Source organism: Bicyclus anynana, chromosome 1 (genome assembly GCF_947172395.1).
Source record: "Bicyclus anynana chromosome 1, ilBicAnyn1.1, whole genome shotgun sequence".
Classification (NCBI taxonomy): domain Eukaryota; kingdom Metazoa; phylum Arthropoda; class Insecta; order Lepidoptera; family Nymphalidae; genus Bicyclus; species Bicyclus anynana.
Window position 1 is genome coordinate 5,221,215 of NC_069083.1, and position 18,904 is coordinate 5,240,118.

The window sequence follows — 18,904 nt, forward strand, 5'->3', positions numbered from 1 at the left end:
TCCGTGATAATTAATTTGTTGTATGTGAATCCGGACTCAAAAGGGCTAGAACCCAGAGCCGTAAAGCTTATTATTAAAAATAAAATGTATGTGAATCGAAACGAAAAGTGTCGCTTAAAAGAACCTTTTTGAGTAGTATTATTGTTGTGTAAAAAACCTAAAGTTGTGGACTATAGATACATAGAGGTGTCAAAGAAATTGTCAAAATCGAATACCAAACAGCGGCAAATCAATCAGGTGTCTATTTCTTTCACTTTCTACGAAAATATCCTACAATCTGTGGTGATTGTCAATTGTCATGATTGACAGTGACAGTAACATTGACATTGGCAATATTGTTGATTATTCACATTTCACAATTCACATCCACAACAAAGAATAAATAATAATTACCAATTCATTTATTTTCATGTTAATGAATCATGATTCTATATTATTAATATCAGTGTTGAATGTTTATTAGACAGAGTTAAACAGACGGTCAGACGGCTCACTGGCTACTGTGGCAGTATTCCTATTCACTATTCAGTGTGTAAACTTTCTGCAAATTAATTGTTAAAAATTAACAATTACTACGCAAGTTCAAACTCTAACGTGCATGAGAATATTTTAAATATTTTTATAATGTTGATAATAACAAGCTAAGCTAAGAAAACAGTTTTATAATAGTGGGTGGACACTAAACATCAAAATGGACAATGAACTTGTAGATATATCAACTAGTTTAGGACTGCAAATTGGTTATGGAATTGGTCATATACTAAATGATGTGTGTGCTAGTTTGTGGTTTACGTATTTTTTAGTGTATTTTCATTTAGTGCTCGAGTTTACTTCTGCTCAAGCTGGATATTTAATGTTAATAGGTCAAATTGTAGATGCTCTGTTCACTCCTTTTATTGGATATCATTCTGATCATACAAACAACTATTTAAGTGCGAGATATGGAAGAAGAAAGTTATGGCACCTTTTTGGTAAGTTGTCAATCCATATAAAAAAATATCACAGATTGAAGAAGTAAAGCATTAGCTTTTCCTGTTCTTTGAAAATTATAAGAGTTATACTTGATTTATTTTGTTAGGCCTATATAGTTGAAACTGAGTTATCTGCTAGTAATTTAAATATTAGACAATTGTAATATTTCTTTTAAATATTCCCAGGTACTTTGTGTGTGTTGGGTTCATTCCCATTCATCTTCACACAATGCATTGGATGTTCCACTACACACAAATGGGCGCAGATGTTTTATTTTGCTGCCTTTATTACGATATTTCAAATAGGATGGGCTGCAGTGCAGATATCACATCTTAGCTTAATCCCGGAGTTAGCAGAAGACCCTCATGTAAGGACACACCTTACTGCGATCAGGTATGAATTAATGAATTCATCATCATCACCATATCAGCCGACGGTCGTTCACTGCAGGACATAGGCCTTTTGTAGGGGCTTCCAAACATAATACTGAGCCACCTGCATCCAGCAAATCCCTGCAACTTGCTTGATGTTGTCAGTCCACTCTTGTAGGTTTGACCAACACTGCTTCTTAGTGTGGTGTCACCATCACCATCCAGTGATTTAAGAGAAAGGATTGTGTACAAAAAGTACATGCGTATTAATATAGGACAACAAAATATAACTAAGATTTAAAAAGCATAGGCATCCCAGCTGCTAGGCTGGTTTTTTTCCCGGTTGGTGGTATTAGGAGGGTGTGGGATATGCCATATAATATTATGATAGACTAATCATAATATACTCAGAGGCATAATTATCCACCCACTTTACTATACTCGCGCCACATTAAAGTGGGCGGATAATTGTGCCTTTTGAGTATATTAGTTTCTACTTGTCATCCATGAGAAGCTGGGCCGGATTGCTAGTAATTTATACATAACACAATTATGACTATAGAATTTTGGATTTAAATTATGATCCAGTATTGATATATCCTAGACCGTAACCCACTCAATTGGGGTCAGCAAAATTTAGCAATCTCTTCCATTATTATTATCCTACCTTCTCTTCTTCTTCTTTCTTCTGGGCCGTTTCTGTACTTTGTTGTTTGTAGACCCTTTGGTGTAGGTTCCTGCTGGATTCTCTCCATACATCTGAGCTCGCTCCAGAAGCTCATTATCCTATTATTATTAATTAACTTATCATCTAACTCCTTTTACGCACATATCCTCTTTTACAAACTCCATCCATTTCTTTTCTGGCCTTCCTCTCTAATGTTCCTCTTGTAATTTTAATATTCTTTAGCAATAACAGCACTGCAGCAGTTAGAGCAATGTAAAGCAATATTATCCATTGAAAAAATTAAATAAATGTTTGGAATGAATATGTACATTTAATACAAATAAAGGTACTGTTATGATTTGTTTTTTTATATAAATCATTTGTTTTATGTTACAGATATGGATTTACAGTATTCTCCAATTTATTCGTCTACCTCTTCACATGGATTATCCTGCACTTGACTGGAGATTGTGATAGGAAAGTATGTTGAATTTTAACTGAAATAGTGTTAATTTTCGTTTTATTAACTCTTTCACCACCTGCTGATAAGTGTTAGACTTGCCACAAATTTGGTTTTTGTCATTTGACTTTCTACTTCACGAGTTGGTGCGGGTGACAGTTTGTTTCCCTCTTGAAAGTGTGTTGCGATTGACGAGAATAATACATACTATGAACGGCATAAGGCAAGGCACACAAGACACCCGCACTTCACTCTTGAATGGTCGATAATAGTACTTATTATAACGTCATAAGGCAACTGTCACCCGCAACTTATTTTTGAAAGTTTGTCGCGATTCACGATAATAGATCGTATTACGAACGTCATAAGGCAACTGTCACCCGCACCTCACTCTTGAAAGTTTGTCGCCATTCACGTTATTAGTACGAATTACGAACGTCATAAGGCAACTGTCACCCGCACCTCACTCTTGAAAGTTTGTCGCGATTCACGATAATAGTTCGTATTACGAACGTCATAAGGCAACTGTCACCCGCACCTCACTCTTGAAAGTTTGTCGCCATTCACGATAATAGCTCGAATTACGAACGTCATAAGGCAACTGTCACCCGCACCTCACTCTTGAAAGTTTGTAGCGATTCACGATAATAGTACGTATTATGAATGTCATAAGGCAACTGTCACCCGCACCTCACTCATGAAAGTTTGTCGCGATTTACGATAATAGTACGTATTACGAACGTCGTATCGCAACTATCAACCGCATCTGACTTTTGAAAGTTTGTCGCGAATCACGATAATAGTACGAACGTCTTAAGGCAACTGTCACCCGCACCTCACTCTTAAAAGTTAGGCGCGATTCACGATTATAGTACGTATTATGAACGTCATATGGCAACTGTCACACCATCCTACAGCGCATGAAGTATAAGTGAAATTATTTTTACTGTAAATGCATTGACCTTTTATAATAAAAGGACGCACAATCATGTAGAAAATGTCACTTGAAAAGTGACTAATTTACTTTGGCAGTTTTAGAATTATTGGTATAGAAAATTATACCTAAAGGCCTTTAGATATAGTCAAGTATTCAATAAATTCCCAAATTCAGAGCAAATTCAACCTTAACGATTGAGTTTAAGGATGAATTTGCAAATGCCACTACTTGAATTGAGTGCCAAGAAGTTGTGTTTGGCACTCACTGAGTGTGGACGTTTTTTGTTCGCTGATTGTGCATTCACTTTTTAACAGGAGATTGATGTGTAAATGTTCAATTTATAATGTCAAACTTTGGTTTTGTCTACAAAGTCTATAAATTTGTTGTAGCAAGTGGGACCAGAAGATGCATGGAAGTTCAAAGATATAATTTTAATAGTTCTGGCAGTGGGCGCTCTAGCTTCTACTGTGTTCCACTTCACAGTCACTGAAAAACAACCCAGGAGCCAACTCCTTGCATCTGATAATAATGAAAGTAGCACTATACATTGTGATATACTACGCAAAGGGTTGTTGTATCAGGTGAGAAATACATTTATTACACCTACTAGTCTATCACTAGTCACCCTCTGATAGTTATTTTGGAAATATATTTCATGTACAGAATTGACCTCTCTACAGATTTATTATAAGTATAGATTTAAAAAAGAAATATTTTTTACTTCGAAAATACTCATTTTAGAGCACATATTCCTCAGACCTACAGGTATGGGAAAATCTCCCGAGCACCCTGTATATTAGTATAGATTTTAAAGGAGATGGTCCATTTTAGGTCCAGTCTTGTACCCCGTATCATTAAAATTTAAAAAATACAAGGATCTTATTAAAGTGGATAAATTTAACTGAATAGAAAGAAATAAATAAAATTAAAACCCAAGTTTTTGATTTATAACAAGATGGCGCCCCTAAAGCAAGTATGACATAACAATTGACAGCAAACGTCAAATCGATTACTGCATTGAAAACGTCATCAGCCCGCCATTATTACCCTTAATAGTGTTGCATTTCTTGGGAGATAATAAATATTATTACGAAAGAATTAAAGTAAATTCGTAGATTTGTATAATCAAAAATAGTTAAAAATAAACATTTTCTTTTATTTCCGCTAGGGTACAATGACTGGACCTGGGCTCCATACAATTTTGGACCATCTCCTTTACTACTTTATTTGCAACCATTACTTAACAACAATGTTAAAAATAATAAAGCTTCAATAACACCTAACAGCTTAGAAATAATAATAATCAATTGAATAATGTTACATATCCAATATAGTTTGTCAGGTTGCAGGTGTATACATGAGCACGAGGCTTGTGGTGAACATATCCCAAGTTCTTATACCACTATACCTTCACCATACTCTAGGGCTGGCGGCAAGGTCTCTGGCTGTAGTGCCTCTAGCCATGTACATCGGTAGTCTGGCAGCGGCCGGTGTACAGAGGCTAGCCCCAAGAACCTTTACGAGGAAGCTAAGCTACTTCATGGGATCTGCGTGTGCCATGGCTGGATTCGTATGGATATTCTTTGCATCTGATGACACTTACAAAGTGTATTTTATCTACGTAGTTGCTGTGTTAATAGGTTAGTAACAATGTATCAGTACTCTGCCAATTTACATTTTCCGTTATTAAATTATATTGGTTTTTAATGTAAATTAAAATTATGATAGGTACAGATTACTAGTTTTTAGTACAGACAGAAATACAGACAGACAAAAATTTTACTGATTGCATTTTTGGCATCAGTATCGATCACTAATAGTTACCCTCTGATAGTTATTTTGGAAATATATTTCATGTACAGAATTTACCTCTCTACAAATTTATTATAAGTATAGATATACCTAACATACCATAAATTGAGAGACGTTATTGCTAGTGGATATGACCTCTGCCTCCAATTGACAGGGGGTAGGTTCGAATCCGGTCCGAGGCATGGAAGCGGGCTAACTTTTAGGAGTAGGATGAAAATCCACACCCCTTTCGGTTCCTAAATCGCTTGGCGGTCCGTCTTTGTCGGAGGGTAGTAACTACCACGGCCGAAGCCTCCCACCAGCCAGACCTGCCAGACCTTTAAGAAAACCTCAGTCGGCCCAGGCGGGGACCGACCCCAGGACCATCGTCTTCTAAATCCACCGCGCATGCCACTACGCTACGAAGGCCATCAAAAAACCGTCACTGATAGACTTGATTTTTCAAAAGTGCTATTTCTGAAAACTGAAATAAATTAATTTAAATTGCAATAGTTTGTATTTTAAGACGATCAGAGCCTAATCTAGGGCCTAGGGGGGGACAAGCAATTGCCCAGAGCGGCAAAATGAAGATCGGCAAAAATGAAGTGCGACGACTTTATTAATTTAGACTTATTTTATTTCTTTCAACTAGTTTATTACTGTTACATAACAAACTAGGCTCAAAATACTATACTATTCTAACAATATAATAATAAAAAAAAAGTATTTTTCTTGTATGTAAAGGGCGGCAAAAATTATCTTTGCCCAGAGCGGTAAAATTGCTGGATCGATCGGTCCTTGATGACGATTGATTTTTGTGTCATAGGCCATATATTTAATGAGTAGACAGATGTATTAATCTGCATCACACTGGCAGTACAAACCTACCTACATAGATAACTCAGTTACATTGTATGTTTGTACTATTTACTTAACGCTTATCAATAGGTACTTAAGTAACATTGCACTTTGAATGTATGAATAATAAATTAATCTTTTATCATTATAGTTATACATAATAAACAAATAATTTCCATTAAATGTTTATACTAGCAGCATGGCAAAATTTATGTAGGTACAGTAAAAGCTTCTTATTAACGCTTCCTTTATTCACGTTTTCAGTACCTATTCGCGGATTAAAAAATTGCGTCCCAATTCCTACATTCGCGGCTAATAATTATTTCGTTATTCGCGGATCTGACTGACGAAACTGCAAGTTTAAACTTTAACTTGCAAATACCTATTGCCGAAATTGATTGGATGGTTTAAGAATGCCACTGCTTAAAATCACTCTGCATAGAAACTTTTAAAAAATGTCAAGCAAGAAAAAGTTTCAAAATTCTTCAAACCATTGTGTAAGACTGAAGATAATAGTTAATCAATAACTTCAATTAATTGTTTTGTCTTTATATATTTTTTTTATTTTGTCACCCAGGATATAAAAGAAATTATAATCCCATATAAAATACCATTCCATATTCACGGTTTCTGTATTCGCGACACATTTAGAGAACGTATGAGCTTTTACTGTACTTAATTTAAATAGTAAAGAAACAAAAATGCTTGCTTAAAATCATAATATTTTACTTAATATGATAGTGACTTAACTTAAGTAGGATGAAAATGGGAAAAAATTGTTTTTTTCGACTTTTGTCATTGTCACAAGTGATCAACACTGACGGGAAGCACCAGATTATGTGAGATTGTGGATTACATTTTACTAATTTTTGCTTTCACACGTTACATATACGCCCCTGTACTCCAGGGGCGTATCTATACTAATCTATACTAATATTATAAAGCTGAAGAGTTTGTTTGTTTGATTGAACGCGCTAATCTACTACTAAACTACTGGTCCGATTTGAAAAAATATTTCGGTGTTATCTAGCCCATTTATCTAGGAAGGCTATAGGCTATATATTATCCCCGTATTCCTACGGGAACGGGAACCACGCGGGTAAAACCGCGCGGCGTCATCTAGTCATTGGTACGGCTAATCATAATATATTTGCTGATTTATCAACAGGTTTCGGCGGCGCGCAGATGTTGGTGACGAGCCTGTCTCTCACGGCTGACCTGGTCGGGGCCAGCACTGACGCCTCCGCCTTCGTCTACGGCTTGATGAGCTTCACAGACAAGTTGTCTTGTGGAGCAGCCATTGCTCTTATACAGATGTAGTGAGTAACTTAATATCCTTACTTTTGACTTACAATTTTCATCATTTAGAGTCTATTTAAAAAAAATACAGTGTAGACCTATATAAAGTAATATTATAAATGCGAAAATAAGTCTGTCTGTTACCTATTCACGTCTGAACCGATTAATAGTAGATTGTTATACAAGGGGCTAAATAAACCCATTTTAAACGAAATATTTTTAGGGCACGAGCCGAAGGCGAGGTCCGCCTAAATAGAAACCGAGTTTATAATGGGCGAAAATTAATTTTTTATTACCACTCCACAGCGGGGCTAAACAAGCATTTCAACCTCTAGGGGCTAAAGTAATTTTGTTTTTTTTTTATTCTTGTCTGTTACGAGTACTAGCCAAGCATTAGCCTACTATAAAACGGAGGAGGTTTTATTCGAAAATAGAATCATTATAGGTAAGGCCCTGATTGTTTTGAAAAATGAATAAATATATATTATTTATATTATAAAAATACCTCGTATATAATGGGTCTTTTTAGCCCCTTGTATAACAATCTACTATTTGGTATTATGGTAAATATGCGCGCCGTTGCGTTAGACCGCATGTCTTGGCACAATCCGTCTAGCCGTTAGTGCGTTGTCGCTCTAAGATGTGATTGGTATTGTCCTCAGCGCGGACGAGGCGGCCGCGTCATACTACCGGTACGCGCTGTCGTGGGTGTGCGGCGCCGCCACGCTGCTTGGCCTGGCGCTCACGCTCGCCTTGCCGAGCGTCACGCACGACTGTCTCATCGTCAATAGTAAGTGGTGGTGGTGGTCACTTATACAGTACCATGCAAACTATATGAATTTTCGGAATATTGTTTATGAATATGCGCAATGCAAAATTTTAGGTATCAACGTAACATCTAAAAATTCAAAATCATTTATTGCCAGAATGCGGTAATGTACAGATGTTAAATTGGTGTGGCTCAAGCCTCAACCACACTCTGCCTAATAGGCGAGCAAGAATTACAATAAACAAAAAATAATAATAATGATAATAATAAATCAAACAATGTAAAAAATATTAATATATGTTACATTTTTTATATAATATAAAATCATTTATAATTTAGAATTTTGTCAATTGTATAATTTCGTCATCAACCTATATTCGGCTGCTGAGATCGAGTCTCCTCTCAGAATGATAGGGGTTAGACCAATAGTTCACCACACTGGCCTAATGCAGATTGGCAGACTTCACAATAGAGAATTAAGAATTCTCAGGTATGCAGGTTTCCTCACGATGGTTTTACTTCACCGTTTGAGACATGTGATATTTTTTTTTAAATGCACACAACTGGAAAGTTGGAGGTGCATGCCACAGACCGGATTCGAACCCACACCCTCCGGACTCGGAGGCAGGATATTTTTATCCACTGGGCTATCACGGCTCTGAGTGAATATGTGCAATGTACAATTTTAGGAATCAGCGTAACGCAACCGCAGGGGTAGGGTAACACCCCGCGCTCGTCTAAAAATTCAAAATTCAAAAACATTGCCAGAATTCGGTAATTAAACAGAAGTTAATTTAAAATAAATTAGTGTAGCTCAATCACACTCTGTCTAATAGGCGTGCGAGAGTTACAAAATAATAATAATTAAATCAAACAATGTCAAAAATATTAATATATGTTACATTTTTTTTATAATATAAAAACATTTATAATTTAGCAATTCGTGAATTGTATAATATCCCGTATCAATTAGTATTTCCTATATTCTTCCCTTAAATTGCATAGCGTCTAAATTTTTCAAGCTCTCTGGTAAATGATTTTAAACACATACAGTACCACCTGTTTACTATTTTTATTTTTTGACGGCCTCCGTGGCGCAGTGGTATGCGCGGTGGATTTACAAGGAAGTCCTGGGTTTGATCCCCGGCTGGGGATTTTCTTTTTGGACCAGGTCTGGCAGCTGATTGGAGGCTTCGACCATAGCTAGTTACCACCTGTTACCACCCTACCGGTAAAGATGTACACGCCGTCAAAAAACATTTTAAAATTAAATTTTTTTGTATTAATTTTTAAAAAAAAATATTTTTTTTTTCATTCAAACACTAATAAACAAATAAAAAAAATGTCTCAACTAGCCTATTGAGCATAGGGTGATTTTGTTTAGCTTTTAAAAAATGTCAAAAGTTTCATCACTACAGGTTCTTAGATGGTGATATTTGCCACATCATTTAACCACAAACCTTTCCTTTACCACCAGCTATAGCACTCAAGGACGAGAGACGAGACGAGACGAGAGGTCCTAGATTTGATCCCCACCTGTCCTATTTTCATTTCAAGTTTAGATAGTATATAGATTATAGGTACTATAGAATATTAATATTATATTTATACCTTAATGATATTCATCAAAGGACAGGACAGTATTGATATTTATTACTGATTATTTAGTATTTTGTGTTACATTTTATTTTGTCTGACATACCTATATGTTATGTTAATAATGCATTTTAATTTTTTTTTCAGGTAATCCATCCATAAATGATGACGAAGTTGTGTCAACAAGTCGACTTCATGATACGTTAGAAAGTTAACTACAATGTTAAATTATTTTTTATTACAAATATACATTCCATAGTACTTAACCACTAAAGCACATTGAACTATCAATATGTAGTAGTAGGTAGTCAAAATATATTATGAAGATGTTTTATAGATTGAATTTTATTAAATAAAACCATTAATTATAGTAAGAGAGTTATCAACTGAGTCCCAAGGCTATAATTTGTTTAGTTTATTTGTCTTATGGTTTAACAACTCAGTGGATATCACTCCTATTGTAATTAAAATTTGTTTTGTTTGTGCAATATATTAGGTAATTATTGTATTTAACACAGAAGCCATTCATTGAAATAATTACGGGCAGAACTGCCAACCTGATGTGGTCATTGGCATTGCCATTAGCTCTAGGGTCACTTTGCATAATCTAAATAATCTCTTACACAATTTACCACTCAAGTCACTCTCCCCGCCTATCCCATAACACCCATAAAAGATCTTTATCCAACAAAAGGTATGGACGGATCGATCACCACAACAAAAATGAGATAAACTGCTTGAGTAGCCGCTTATATCACCAGCAATCAGTCCCACACTGCTCCCCACCTATCTCACAGAACACTTCGCATTATCTCAGTTCATGACCATGAGCCTACCAATCAAATAACTCATTTGTTAGTAACACCGATAAATTCTTAATTATTTAAATGTATTATCCTGTTGGCAGATTTAAATATTTACTAAATTTTCATGTCACTGTACAAAGTTCTGAATGAACTTTCGTGTAATTCATATTATACATTTATAAAAAGTTGCATTAACTAATATATTTTTAAACAGTACTGTAGTTTGAGCTTCAGACTTTACTATATCAATAGTCAAATAGAAACACCACATTCAATGTTTTCATGTATAGCTCTGAAAGTGACCAGCCATTTTAGATCTACATAACATGTTTGTCAAGTTAACAATAAAATTGTCCCAATACTTCTAAAACTAAGCTCTTTTTTAGCTTAATAATTAATGCTTTGGTGGCCTTAAATTCTTGCCCTCTTAGGACAATTTTAGTAACTGTTAGCAATCTCATGACATTATGTTAACATTTTGCTCAAATTATATTTTTGTGCTGTAGTATAATTAAGTTAGCACATATTGTCTTCCTTATTGAGGTAGTATTATAAAAAAAATTGGCCTCAAACATAATAAGTACTTTAAAGATAAACTATTTATTAAAAGATGTGAAATAAAGATTTATAACTTTTCTTGGTTTTTTAATTACAAAATTATTGAACCTTTGCTATAGTAATTTTTGACTTAGAATAAAACAAATACAATTAATTTCTAAAATAATTTATTATCACAAAGGCTTGCACAGCATACAAATAGATAGAAAATACTATTTATTACATTTAAAATTTAAAAGCACATAGCGTGTTACTGTTACAATATGATACTCTGTATTATATTGCAGCTTGTATGAAAACTTCTTTAATCAGAATCAGAAGCAGCTAAAGCAACCACAGTAAAGCGGACCTCCTCTGGATCGCGTGCCATGAACTCTTTGCATATCTTGGATGCATCTTCCAAGAGAGAATCTGCAGTAGTAGATCCATGGTTGATTGGGAATGGCTTGCGTCCATCTAGCTCATATAGAGCTCCATCTTTATGAACAAAAGTTATGAAATGATGATTCACAGGTTCATCAGCACTGGGAGTATTGGTCTGACCCTCCTGGGCCAATTCTTTGTGGGCATTAATAATGCCCTCGAAGCTTTCCAACAGCTTGCCTCTGCCGGCAGCATCCAACCCTTTAGCCTCTTCCAGGAACTTCTGCAGATGACCTTCAGACAATTCTATTTTGTCTCCATTGTTTGCCACCGCATGAACGAGTGCTATGGTACCACATGCATTGCTAATGTTCTGTTTCATATAGAAGAGATTGGCAGAAACTTCCTGACCTTTGGTCAATATTTCACTTTCTTCCTTTTTCTTATGTTGCTCATAGGCCTCAGAGATGGGAAAAAGGAGTGTCACTGCGACTACGGGCTTCGGTACCCATGTCAGCATTTCCGGCTCTAATCCCATTACATCCACAATCCCCCATTTAGTCGGAACACCGAGCTTTTGAAGAAACTTATTCATTACATCAGGATTGGATTCCAAGGGAATTAAAGTTTCAGTCGCCATTTCGATCTAAAATTAATGAATAGGGTTACCGGCGTTAGAACCAATTGAAATAGGAGCAAATCTAGTTTAAATATGTACCTTATAGCTCTTCTTTGTCTATCTGATTATAACTAAAGGGTTTTGAATGGTAGTCTATCTCGTGGCACTAGTGAACTTGCGGCGAATGTAGTGTACTTGAAAATGAGAAAATTTTCAGGTAATCCAAAATTAATCAATAACGCCGGCTGAATTTCAAAATTCACTAGTCATCTGTCAGTTCAGTTCAGTTGTCATCTTCATTTGTCGTCTGTGGACTGTGGTTGTCAACATTCTACTCTATGGTTATCATCACAGATGGTTGGGTTCACAGATGGTTGGGTTCACAGACGACAAAAGAAGGTTGGGTTGTCATTGATAGTAACAGTGTTGCCAGCCTCTAGACCTCCTTGGAGTAAAGTAAATGCTAGTCTAGACCAATTGTCTATTTCCAAAAGTCAATTGTCAGATACAAAGTCAAAAGTGTCAACTGTCATTGTCAAAAATCACTTTTTTCGACGATGGATGTGGAATTGTGGAAGTTGTAGCGTTGCTTTCGTTTCTGTTATTCCCATAGAACACAATGAACTTTTTATTAAAATTAAAATGGACAAACAATCACGATAAATGAAAGTTATACCTAATTGTAAAAATGGCTGTTTGTGGACTAAGAACGCTACTGTTAGTGGTGTGCATTCTAGAATTGGTAAGTACCTTCATAAAAGTTTCATGTTGTATTCTTACGAAGTGTTTTTATACTCGAATAATGCAAAAAAATATTGCTATACGCTGTTTCTTTTCTCTGATTCATATTTCCTGATCCTTTTAATAGATTGTTGTTACAAAACTACAATTGTATTTGAAAGTGTTCTATAAGTATCAGCATAGTATGTAGACTTTGCTGATACTTTTATTCCTGATAGGCATTGTAACATTAAGTACTGAAAAAGCCAAAATACTTTGTCATTGTTAAAACAGAATCTCTTTAAAAGGTTTCTTCTTATAAAAACACATTAAGATCATATTTAATTGACAAATGTAACACACTTAATAGAACTTGCATTTTTCTGCTATTGCTATCCAAATTTTAGGTAATAGACTGGGTTAAATTGTCCAAAATTGTCATTTATATATTCTGAATTGTACTTCATCTACTAAACTAATATAATAATTATTTACTTGATTTTTTTTGTTTTGTACAGCTTCTGGCAAAAGATTACCTGTCTTTAGACATTTGACACATAATATACTAAACATAGTGTGAAAACAATGCAAAATTACTAGTTTTAGTAAAAATATGCAAATGCATAAAATTTGATGTGGTTGTTTCGTAATACTGTAAGGTTATTTTAGGAAAAGGGCAAAGTAGGTCATATTGATATTTTTCTGTTTATATAATATTATTGAGAAATTTGTATTTTATTTCAGATAATCACAATTCAGAGGCAAGTGTTTGATTTTCTGGGATATATGTGGTTACCTATCATTGCAAACTTTGTTAACATACTTCTTATTATATTTGGCTCATTTGGTGCAGTGCAATATATTACAAAATATCTTGTAGCAGTAAGTATTGAAATAAGTGTTTTTTTAATGAATTTTAATTTTTTTTGTCCATTATCACTTGTAGGCCTAAGATATGTGCCACAACATAATTATCTTGTGTCAACAAAATGACATATTGTCGGCCAATACTGTCTAACTGGAAATCATCATTATCAACTCATATTTGGCTCACAGCTGAGCTTGAGTCTCCTCTCAGAATGAGAAGGGTTAGGCCAATAGTCTACCACGCTGGCCCAATGCGGATTGGCAGACTTTACACACTCAGAGAATTAAGAAAATTCTCTGGTATGCAGGTTTCCTCATGATGATTTCCTTCACCGTTTTAGACATGTGATATTTAATTTCTTAAAATGCACACAACTGCAAAGTTGGAGATGCATGCTCTGGACCGGATTCAAACCTACGCCCTCTGGAATCTGAGGCAGAGGTCATATCCACTCATTGGAAATATCTCATGCTTATGTTGAGATGGAAATTTATTCAACTGCTAACCTTTTATTTTCTCCCATTGTCATCTCGTACATTTTAAGGTACACATTATGACTTTTGAAATGACATTTTACCTTATGTACTAAATAAATGCAAGGATTTTAATTTACAAATAGATTAGTCTTACCTTAAAGCAATAGGCTTTGCATCATTAAAATTTTGATGATGATCAAAATATTACTAAAAAACTAACAGCTTGCTTAGTATTACATTTAAAGTTGTTTTTTTGTTTTAACTTTACAGTATGCAATGTGGAGTTTTGTGTGGCTGACTTGGAATATATTTTTGATATGTTATTACCTTAATCTTGGCATGCTCAATCGGGTAAGTCACCAGCACCAGTAGTCATGTAACATGTCTATTCTATTTTTTTTTTTATTCTTCACAAGTTAGCCCTTGACTACAATCTCACCTGATGGTAAATGATGATGCAGTCTAAGATGGAAGCGGGCTAATTTGTTAGGAGGAGGATGAAAATTCACACCCCTTTCGGTTTCTATGCGGCATCATACCGGAACGCTAAATCGCTAGGCGGTACGTCTTTGCCGATAGGGTGGTAACTAGCCACGGCCGAAGCCTCCCACCAGCCAGACCTGGACAAATTAAGAAAATCTCAATCTGCCCAGCCGGGGATCGAACCCAGGACCTCCGTTTTGTAAATCCACCACGCATACCACTGCGCCACGGAGGCAGTCAAGTGCTAACTTCTTTCTACAAGCACTAAAGCTTCAAAAATAAAAAAATGTATGGATGACATTCACTATCAACAGGTCATATCATCAAGTTGTAAATCGGATCTGCCATTCCCATACATTTTGTTAGTTTATGAAGCATTAGCGTTTGTAGAATGAGACTACATGCCACATGGCTAAAGCCCCAGGCTTTATTAGTAACCTTTTGTGAACTCCAATGAATCACTACAATACTATGTATTGTCTAACTTTATCTCAATAAGTAAATGAATCATTGTCAGTGAGTCAACAGAGCTATATGGGAAACTATGAAAGTAATTTAAGTTATGATAAAAAATTTAACCAACATAGAAGTCATATTTTTCATCATAATTTAGAAATAGAAAAGCTATTCATTATTTTTTGTTAATTTAGCAATGGTGTTAAAGGTTGACTTGAATTTAATTTGCTAAACAAATATAAATAAATATAATGTAATGAAACATATTGATAAAACTGTGAACTATTGAGCCTCAATAGCTCAACAGTAAAGCGGTTCAACTCATCAACCACAGCAACTCGTCAACCTTAGGGGTGGTTATCCAATGTTGGTCTGTCTCACCCACTCCTAATACAGGCTAACGAATAGTTGGAGGGGTTATTGGTCATATTTAAAAGATATCGCAGTTATTCTCTTTTATACAATGAGTAATGGATGTAAATACATAAAAAAAAACATACTGGTCAATTTGTGAAGAGGTCCATTTTGAAGTCGGTTAAAAAGTAGTCTCTATATTACAGTGTCCCTGATTAAGTCTGTTTAGTTCTGTTGAACTTGTGTGTTAAGTCCCGTGGTGTTGGAAAGATTCACTATAATGTTTTGGTTATTTCAGGAAAGTGGGCTGCTATCCTTAGGGACGGGAAGTGTGAGTTGGTGGGAAGGGAATGGTTGGGGATGTCAGCCAGTGTGGGGAGAAGCGGACGGGCCAGGCACGTGGAGACCAGCTCGGGTGGACGGCTGCTTCCTCCAGTGGCAATATGTTGAGCTCGGCCAGTCTGCCGTAGCAGCACTTCTTACTGCCACAGTCTTGCCGCTTACTATACTATTGACTTACAAGTCATTTAAGAAACAAAAGATTGTTCCAGGTATGGATTGTTCATATTCATAGTAACATTTTAAATATTTTCTTGAGGCTTTGCATATGTATATTTAGTCAGTCATGAAGTTATTTTTTTATCAAATAATTTGCACTATTAGGGTGGTCAAATAGGTACAGTCCAATGTCTATAGGTCAGTCACGTCATTTAATGCTTTATTAAGGCGAAGGTAACCTTACCAAAACTCCTGAGCCACAGAAAATCCAATAAATCACTTAAAAAAACATCTCCACTTCACTTCACTTCACTTGTGCACCTTCACAGAACTATATACTATTTATTTGATGCATGCAAATAAAATGAGAGCTATATGTGATTCCTACGTTTTTCCCGCTAAACTCGTTCATGGATTTTGTTTGATAAACTTTTTGTATTTTCAGATAAAAGCACACTATCCCGGCGTCAAGTTTATACCATAGAACTAAGTCCCACCGAAACGAACGTAAGTGAGAGCACCTTAAAACCCATGACTCCGCGGCGAGTCAAACGGCGCTCCGGCTCGCGCGGCGCCGGCTCCGTGCGACGGTCCCGGCGCTCGTACCGGAACGCGGGGTACCTCGCCTCCAACGCGTCACTGCCTCGGGACTCCAGGCCCGGCCAGTCCCGACCCACCTCAGCGCATTCCTCCTACTCGAACTTCCACGCAGCTCGGCCTGCGTCGTACCATCCCGATCGCGAGACGTCACGTTCACAGGAAGTGTACGAACTGCCGCCGCCGCCGGTCGATTCGATACCCATAATAACGAACAGATCGGACACTGTAAGGCGGAGTATCGCGAGTCGTGACGTGGTCGGACCGTATAAAGAACCCGCACGATACGACCCGCCGAGGACATTCGAGCCGTCGCCGTCGTACGACAACATCGGACGCGGTTACGAGAGCGGTCCGAACTATGAGAATAGGGACGCGTTGATGGGGTGCGAGTCGCCGGCGTACTCCGCGGGCTGCGGGTACAGCGACTGGGAGCCGCCGCCGGCCGCGCGTGCCACCCCGCAGGCGCCCGGCCCGCCTGCGTACCAGCCCGCTGCTGATAATTACAATGTTATCCCGTAGTGACTTAGGCTCATAACACACCGAAAGAGCACAGCAAATCAGGGCAGCAGCTAGCGGAAGTTTAAAAGTATTTTTAACTTTATAATAAAATACATAGTATTATTAGTCCTTGACCATTAAATGTTGAGAGCATTGGCGTTAACACTGCGAATCACATTACAGAACCTCGTTTAATTTGTGCAAAAGTACGGATTCTTGCAAAATATTATAACGACAAAATAACCTGAAGATGAGTGGCAAAAATTAAAAAGTCTAGATTTTAAATTCAAATAAACCGCGTAGACTTGCACAGTACGTACAACATAGGGGAATGTAGTCAGCTTGCCATTTTGTTGTGTTTTGAGCCTTAGTCAACAATGACAATTAAACATCCCATTTGGACTAGCTATTATTATAAAGCTGTAATGAAACCATATTCACAAGTTTCTGTTGTGATGCTGTGGATCAATTTTAACTAAAGCTTGTTGTAAAATGCCAATCAATACAGAAACCTGCATCAAATCAAATAGATGTTACAGTTAGGTTAATTTATTCTATTCCTTTATGTGCCTTATCGAGTGATGCTCAAATTGCTCTATGTTGAAAATCGTCTTTGATATGTAATTTTTTACCTAATCGATTGTTAAGTTTTACGCTTAGGTAGAATATATTGCCTATGTTATAGGTAGTACTTATAATTGGAATCTCTGAAGTTTCTGTTATTGTATAAAATACATTCCTTCTTGAGGGTTTAGAATTAGCTTTAATAGTTTTTGTTATTTTTTTTTTCATTTACCTACATTCTGTGTACTAGTTGTAAGTTTATTGTTAGTAAGTAGTTTATCTACTAATCGTTCTACTTATATTGTAATTAACTGATTAAGTACTGTTGTTGATTATTCAACATAAAAAATATAAAATTTGACTGCAGTAAATTAATCCGTCCATAGTATATAAAATTTAACCTAGCGTTAAAAATTAGAAATTATTGTTGTACTAACTTTCGTAATATTTTGTAACTATTTACAAAGCAAAATCGTACAAATTTTAGATTATCTTACACTAAGTATTTGCACACATTGCACTAAACATTCCATCTTAGTCTAAGATCCGACATTAGAAATATATTCTCATCTGTTATTGATTAGTGCTATGAAATAAATGATATATAATGTTCACAGTAACACATTGCAAAACACATTTTTCATACAAAATCTAGGAAACCATGAACTAGATATAAGGCAACTTAATACAGTTAAGTATAAAATAAGCCTCCATTTAATATGATATAGGACTAAATAACATAAAAATATATATAAATAACATAACTGTTTATATCTGGCAACCCCACAGTTGCAGTGTTAAAGCAGGCAACCTTTACTTTTTAAATTCTTTTTGGTATTAAATAGTGTATTATTTTTTAAATTAACCAATTTATAAAAAAACAATATTAAAAAACCCAAGGAGAATAAATAAATAAAAAAATAAAAAATTTAAATATAATGTATATAATGTATTTCTATTTAATCATTTAATACAACAGTATTAAATGATTAAATAGGCAACCTATGTGTAATGTGAACATTTTTTATCATTTATTTCTCAGTCCCATTAAATAATAGATGAGGGTATATATTTCTTATGCCGGATCTTGTACTATCTATTTTACAACGAAAATACAAGTAGAACTATTTTATAAGTCACATTCTGAATATAATTTTCTGCGGGCACGTTTTTTTATGTACAAATCATCTCAGTGAATAAACTGCCCCGCCCATATTTATTAGGTATCAAACAAAATGAGCTTTATTAGATTAAGATTATTTTAGTTTTGGGAAATTTTATACCAAATACACAATCAACGAAAATAATTGTCTTTTTTTTT

At 35.6% G+C, this 18,904-nt stretch overlaps 3 protein-coding genes across 3 annotated transcripts; 2 read left to right on the forward strand and 1 right to left on the reverse strand.

Annotated features, from left to right (window-relative positions):
• The first annotated feature begins 332 nt into the window (after nt 1-332).
• On the forward strand, nt 333-11,162 carry LOC112053732 (major facilitator superfamily domain-containing protein 12). Its single transcript, XM_024093259.2, has 8 exons — nt 333-971; nt 1,158-1,365; nt 2,407-2,491; nt 3,797-3,988; nt 4,750-5,047; nt 7,225-7,375; nt 8,018-8,145; nt 9,868-11,162. The coding sequence occupies exons 1-8, from the start codon at nt 692-694 to the stop codon at nt 9,933-9,935; spliced, it is 1,410 nt and encodes a 469-aa protein (XP_023949027.1). The 5' UTR covers nt 333-691; the 3' UTR covers nt 9,936-11,162.
• A 72-nt stretch (nt 11,163-11,234) lies between these two features.
• Nucleotides 11,235-12,328, reverse strand: LOC112053735 (ubiquitin carboxyl-terminal hydrolase isozyme L3). Its single transcript, XM_024093265.2, has 2 exons — nt 12,166-12,328; nt 11,235-12,093 (listed from the first exon to the last, which is right to left on the reverse strand). Exon 2 carries the CDS (start codon nt 12,085-12,087, stop codon nt 11,389-11,391), a length of 699 nt encoding a protein of 232 aa, XP_023949033.1. The 5' UTR covers nt 12,088-12,093; nt 12,166-12,328; the 3' UTR covers nt 11,235-11,388.
• A 274-nt stretch (nt 12,329-12,602) lies between these two features.
• Nucleotides 12,603-18,890, forward strand: LOC112053736 (uncharacterized). The gene is made up of 5 exons (XM_024093266.2): nt 12,603-12,808; nt 13,531-13,668; nt 14,401-14,481; nt 15,722-15,974; nt 16,367-18,890. Exons 1-5 carry the CDS (start codon nt 12,755-12,757, stop codon nt 17,038-17,040), a joined length of 1,200 nt encoding a protein of 399 aa, XP_023949034.2. The 5' UTR covers nt 12,603-12,754; the 3' UTR covers nt 17,041-18,890.
• Nucleotides 18,891-18,904: the final 14 nt, after the last annotated feature.

Excerpts from the sequence above, each read along its gene's own strand:
- LOC112053732 (XM_024093259.2), top strand. The coding sequence starts at position 692 with ATGGACAATGAACTTGTAGATATATCAACTAGTTTAGGACTGCAAATT. Across the intron at positions 2,492-3,796 it reads CTGGAGATTGTGATAGGAAA|CAAGTGGGACCAGAAGATGC; the intron begins GTATGTTGAATT and ends AATTTGTTGTAG. Across the intron at positions 7,376-8,017 it reads ATTGCTCTTATACAGATGTA|CGCGGACGAGGCGGCCGCGT; the intron begins GTGAGTAACTTA and ends TATTGTCCTCAG.
- LOC112053735 (XM_024093265.2), bottom strand. The coding sequence starts at position 12,087 with ATGGCGACTGAAACTTTAATTCCCTTGGAATCCAATCCTGATGTAATG.
- LOC112053736 (XM_024093266.2), top strand. The coding sequence starts at position 12,755 with ATGGCTGTTTGTGGACTAAGAACGCTACTGTTAGTGGTGTGCATTCTA. Across the intron at positions 12,809-13,530 it reads TGGTGTGCATTCTAGAATTG|ATAATCACAATTCAGAGGCA; the intron begins GTAAGTACCTTC and ends ATTTTATTTCAG. Across the intron at positions 15,975-16,366 it reads GAAACAAAAGATTGTTCCAG|ATAAAAGCACACTATCCCGG; the intron begins GTATGGATTGTT and ends TTGTATTTTCAG.